The sequence below is a fragment of the Arachis ipaensis genome, chromosome B7, assembly GCF_059453495.1.
Source record: "Arachis ipaensis isolate K30076 ecotype BB chromosome B7, ASM5945349v1, whole genome shotgun sequence".
NCBI lineage: Eukaryota > Viridiplantae > Streptophyta > Magnoliopsida > Fabales > Fabaceae > Arachis > Arachis ipaensis.
In genome coordinates this window covers 64,022,909-64,029,029 of record NC_142442.1, presented here as the reverse complement: position 1 = coordinate 64,029,029, position 6,121 = coordinate 64,022,909, and the positions used below count along the sequence as shown (strand labels likewise).

At 33.5% G+C, this 6,121-nt stretch overlaps 1 protein-coding gene across 1 annotated transcript; it reads left to right on the top strand.

Annotated features, from left to right (window-relative positions):
- The first annotated feature begins 1,466 nt into the window (after nt 1-1,466).
- On the top strand, nt 1,467-4,818 carry LOC148552820 (uncharacterized). The gene is made up of 5 exons (XM_088494727.1): nt 1,467-1,557; nt 1,663-1,777; nt 3,804-3,906; nt 4,551-4,626; nt 4,739-4,818. The coding sequence occupies exons 1-5, from the start codon at nt 1,467-1,469 to the stop codon at nt 4,816-4,818; spliced, it is 465 nt and encodes a 154-aa protein (XP_088350853.1).
- Nucleotides 4,819-6,121: the final 1,303 nt, after the last annotated feature.

Sequence of the window (6,121 nt, the reverse complement as noted above, 5' to 3'; positions counted from 1 at the left end):
AAAGCGTAGCCGTGGGTTGATATCTATGGGTTCACTTTTCGTATCAAAGAGAACGCTTTTAAAAAGTAACTTATTTATTATGTTTTGGGTGCGTTTTAAAAGTGATGCCTAATGTATGTATGACAAATCCCTAACACTTAGTAAATTTTTTGTTCCCCTTTCAATTTCCTCCAGAAGAACACACACCCACGAGACACTTTGCGCATAGCAAACCCTCTTCCCTCCTGAAGCACACACTTTTGCCATTCTCACCTTCGCACATAACCCTCACCTTTGCCAACCCTTTCGCACACAACACACCCTCAAATAAACTCAGCAAAAATTTGCTCTCACCCAGTCACCCTCACTCATGCGACATACACCATCATCCTCACTCCACCCACACACGAAAGAGGGAAGAAATCTGAAAGGGAGAACGGGAAGAAGAAGAAAAGTGAGGGAAGGAAGGAAAGGACGACGCCGGCTAAGGCTCCGCCACCGTCGTTGTCGAGCGCCAGTGAGAGAGAGAGCTCGAGGAAAAGAGAAAACGCGATGGAGGAGAGAAGAAGGGGGTACTCCGTCGCCACTGAAGCTCCATCGACGTTGCTAGGGCTTGTTGCCATCGCCGTTCTGCCACCGTCGGGCTGCTGTGCTGCCGCCGAGGAGCTCGAAGGGATGTCTCGTCACCGTCGTGCTTTGTTGCCAAGCTATTGCGTTGCCGCTCATCTCTTCTTCACCGTCGCCGCTCATCACCAGCGTCGTATCCTCTGTCACCAGGTAAAATTCTCTGTTCTGTATCCTCCATTTCTCGCTCATTCTCTAACTCGCTCTCACTTTTCAGTTCGAAAGTGGGTATGGTTTTGATAGTGATGATGAACTGCAACGGCTAATTAAGATAGAGAAGGTATGTATCAATTTTCAATTGGTTCTGTGAATTTTTGGGGGTTTTGGGTTCGAATTTTAGGTTTTCAATTAGTTTAGCATCTTAAGGAAAAATTAGTGAAAAGAACAGGTTTCACACTGAAATATTTTGATTTATGTCTTGGTTCATACGCATTCCTTGAACATAGTGGTTGCTTTCAATTTCTAGCTTCAAGTTATATTCCTCTCTGATGCTTTTCAAATGCTTTTTTTGGTTATTTTTCATAGATGCTTTGAATTTTAGTGATAATAGCCAATTAAAATGTGTCAAAAAAATAACAACAAATGGGAAAAAAGGGAAAAACTTGTTCCTAGAATGTATAATACTGTTATTTGATGAAGCACACTGGAAATAAGAGTTTTATTAGTCAAGTTTTGAGTCAATTACATTACATATGGATAAAAATAGCTGTATAAATTCTTTGCCTACAATTACTACTACAGTACTAATTTGATTCCACAAAGCATCCAGAAATTTGATTCCTTGCCTACGATTACTACTACAGTACTAATTGTCAAGCATTTTTTTTGTTTTTGTTAATTTCTTTTTCTCCAAAGCGAGCTTGATGCAACTGCCACCAAGCTGCAAAAGGTTTATAAGAGTTACCGTACCAGAAGAAACTTGGCAGATTGTGCTGTGGTGGTGGAGGAACTATGGTTAGTTTTTCATGAAAACATGCCTTTTTTGTTGGTGCGCCCTAGGTGTTTGATTAAATTTCTATCTTATACATGTAAATAATTAAATGTTTTTTAATGATGAAGGTGGAAGGCATTGGATTTTGCTGCTCTTAAAAGGAGTTCAGTTTCATTCTTTGATATGGAGAAACAAGAATCTACTGTGTCAAGGTGGGCAAGGGCAAGAACAAGAGCAACTAAGGTATGTTTTTTTCCAATTCATCATGATTAAATTCCAATATAAAAATCAGGCTGCAACTAACCCAACCAACAACACTAACTTCATCTAGTTCTCTTCTTAATCTTAATTAATTTGATGTGATGTTTTCTTATTATATATAGTTCTACGTTCCTAGTAATCTTAGTGGAAAGTAATTAGCTGAAGTTGCTGATTTTTTGTTGAAAAGTGGTAGTTAATTACTGCACTCACCTAACTATATCAGCTTATAACTTTCGAGAGGTAAAATATCTATATAAAGGTATTGATGCTTTATTTGAATGTATTAATTTTTGTTTATCTATATAAAGACTTGTTTTTGTTTTTGAATGTTGGATGATCTGTTTTGTTATGGTAAGAAATATGCATGCTGAGATAGAGATAGAAAGCCTGCGCGTTTTGTTAATAATGTTGCTGGTTTGATTTATGAGCTCATTGATTGTGTGCTCTTTCGGGTGATTTTGCACTTGAGCTGTTTGATGAAATACGCAATAGGCTTATACATGTAAAATCCAAGTTTGTTAGAATGCAGAATTTGTTGAAAGGCTAGAAGCCAAGTTTCATGATTGAATTAATTGATGATACATGCTAATGATTATTTGAGATGATGCTGGTCTATTTGTTATATATGATGCAGTAAATTGATGATAATATATGTGAATTGTTTGAGTGATTTGTGGCTGGATTGCTATGTTGAGTAATGCAGAAATTGTTGATTTCATATGAGTACGCTTAAATGTAAAAAGTGACAAAAAATGGTGATTTATTAATCTTGAACACTTGGAGCTGATTTAATCTTTCCAACAAGTTACAATAGGTAAAAGAAAGTTAGAATGCAAGGTTAGAGTGAGTGAAAAGCTAGGAATCAATTTTTCACCTCTCAAAACCCGAGGTTACATGTTGCAGAATTATGCAGTTTTGGGCAGCAATTTGTGAACAAAACTGGGAGCAATCTAGCCACTAAAAATGAGTGAAATTATTTTTTTATGAAACTTTAAGATGTCTAAATTATTTTTCTAAAACTTCAGAATTTTCCGATGTGTGGTTTGGAAGATATGATTTTTAGAAAATGGTCATTTTCTGCAGAAACAATGCTGTACGAATTCTGGAATAGCAAATTCAAAACCACATATCTCAATACTCTAAAACTCTTTGGAGGTGAAACTAAAGAGGAATGAAATATTAGGATGTCTAGTATTTTATGTCCAAATTTTAGGACAATTTGAATTTTATATAGAAAGTTGTGTCTTCTGGAAGCAGGGCTGTTCACTGCTGCGACAGCACCCTTTTCTTAAAACAAAACCATATTTCGAGAGGCATAACTTTTTCTAGAAAAGTGAAAATGCTCTGAAACTTGAACTGGGTGAAAGATGGATAAGTCTGGTTCAATCACACCAAACTTTAGGAGAATCCAACCAAAGATGGATTTTATATAATTTTTCTAAATTGGTTACTGCTTGCTGTTTTTCTGAAGTGTACTAAATCAGTAGCCAGTTTTTAAAAAATCATATAAAATTAAATTCTTAGAACGCAATTGCAAAACCAAAACCAAAGTACACTTTAGGATTCCTATTTAAAATAAATAATAATATATTAGGATTTCTCTTTGTCCCCTTTTTTTTATATGTATAATATATTAGGTATATGTATAATATGTTATGCCTCTTATATTTGCATATGGTTAAGTTAATTGCTATGGCTGAAAATCATGTTGTTGGCTTTATTGACACTTTAACACTTGAAGTTGTGTTGTTATGGCTGAAAATCATATGTTGCATTTGACTACTTCCTACTACAATACTTGTTATTTGTTATAGTGCGTATTCTTAATTTGTATGTGTTGAATTATGAAATTGAAGTGATCAATGTGACTAACAGGATTTGTTAAATGGCATTTGTGCTTCCAAGAAAAGCAATGCTCGATTTAAAATAAATGACATTTGTGCTTCGAAGCTTCATTTGCAATTGCATTTTGCCATAGCCATTGCTTACTCTCCTTTATTTAGTGAAGCTTTCATGGCCCAAGACATTGGTCAATAAGTGGTTCAATATCAAGTGCAAAACTGATAACTTTCAAGCAGATGATGATGTTGATGATGATATCCTTTATCAAGGTAATTGACCAATTTTTTACATGGCTTCAATGCAATCTAGGACTCTAGAATTGGGATTCTTAGCTTTCATTAAAAAGATTTTTTTTTATTTACTTTTTAAATGGCTAGACTAGTTAACTATACGTATATCTTTTCAATAATACAACCTCAATTCTGTTTAGCTTTTGTGAGCAATGTTCTTTTCTTTTCTTTCTTTGTTTATTTGATTTACCCTTAGTTTTGTTGTTTTCCAGCTTCCATGGTTTTTCCTACCATTATTAGTACCCCCAAAATTTTTTGTTTTGTTTTGTTTTGTTGTGTTGTGTTTGATTGAGTGACATGATTAAATAACAGTGGAAAGAGCACAATTTTATTTATTTTATGGTTTTTCCTTTTGCATTTGGGATATTGGGGCAAAATTGATATATCTGTCTCAATTCATTTTTAATTTTACAATTTAGGTTGATGATTCTCACTTTACTCTTTGAAACAACGCCGTTTTCCCCTTTTACACTAGAAATTAAACTGATTGGCATGATTTTGTGAATTTAGCATTCAGCTTTAATGAGAATAATAAAAAAGCAACAAGTTTGTTTTCTTGTATTTTTAATCTTTAATCTAATACTTGCAATTGGAACATGTGCTTCATTTGTTGCTCTTGCCAGGGATACTTTTCAGAATTCATTCGGTTCTATGATTTTGTTTTCTTCATGTGTCGCGAGACTGGTCAAAAGAATATTTGTAAGTAGCCCGGTCATTTCCTTCAACATAATCTTGTATTGATTGCGTATGGTGGTGAATCAGTATGCAAAATCCTTACATGCTTCTCTTTTTGAATTATGATAATTTGCAGCTGTAAGCAGGGCAGTAACTGCTTGGAAATTAGTTCTTGCTGGGAATGAACAAGAGAATGAACAAGGGAATGAACACTAATACAATTGTTAAGGCCAAGAGTTTTCTTGATGGTGATGAAGATCAGCATGAAAAAATGTGTTTGAGAAGAATTTGAAGGTGCTTCAGAACATTTTTTAGTCATTATGCCAAGATTAGAAGATTAACGATTTTCTGTTTGTTAAATTCTTTTTGGATATAGAGTGCAAACTTTTCATTTTAATTGATATGTGATACAAGTTTCATGTGACTTAAATTATCTTAAGTTATATTTTGATTGTTAATTGCTTCTTAAGATGATGTCTTTGAATTGTGTAAGGATAATTTTTTATTATTTAAAAAAATTATTTAGTATAATTATGTGTTTAATTTTATTTTATAATATTTAACTCATTTAATTAAAAATATAAAATTATATATGTAATAATATTATTAAATATTATGTTGTATAAAAAATTATTAGAATATTATATATATAGAAAATTAAAAAAATAAAAAAAATAATGAGAGACCTAAGGCTACACTTATATAGAGTAGTTATGGTTATACAGAAAATTAAAAAAAAAAAGAGGGACCTAGGGCTACGCTTATAAAAAGTAGCTATGGTATACAATGTGGCTACGCTTTACAAGTGATGTAGTAGCGTTGAAAAGCGTAGCCTATTCTGGAAGAATGAAAGTTGAAAAGCGTAGCCTTTGGTCCTGGACAGCATCACTTGAAAAGCGTAGCCTATTTCCAAACGCCAAAAGCGTAGCCCTTGGTGCAGAAAAGCGTAGCCTTTGAGAATAGGCAACGGGCGAATAGGAATCACCCCAAAAAGCGTAGCCGTAGCCCAAAAAGCGTAGCCGTAGCCTAAGGCATCATTTTTTTTTACTTTTGGCTACACTTTTCAAGTGTACCTGAATGGGTGTTTTTCTTGTAGTGTTAATTTCCTTGTTCTTATTTTTCTGCTTTTCGGTTTTTATGCTTCATGTTTTGTCTATGTTTGTGTCTTTATTACATGATCATTAGTGTCTAGTGTCTATATCTTAAAGCTATGAATAATTTCATGAATCCTTCACCTTTCTTAAATGAAAAATATTTTTTGAAAAAGAAAAAGAAGTACATGAATTTCAAATTTTATCTTGAAAATAGTTTAATTATTTTGATGTGGTGGCAATACTTTTTGTTTTCTGAATGAATGCTTGAACAGTGCATATTTTTTATAGTGAAGTTTATGAATGTTAAAATTGTTGGCTCATGAAAGAATAATGAAAAAAGAGAGATGTTACTGATAATCTGAAAAATCATAAAATTAATTCTTGAAGCAAGAAAAAGCAGTGAAAAGCAAAAGCTTGCGAAAAAA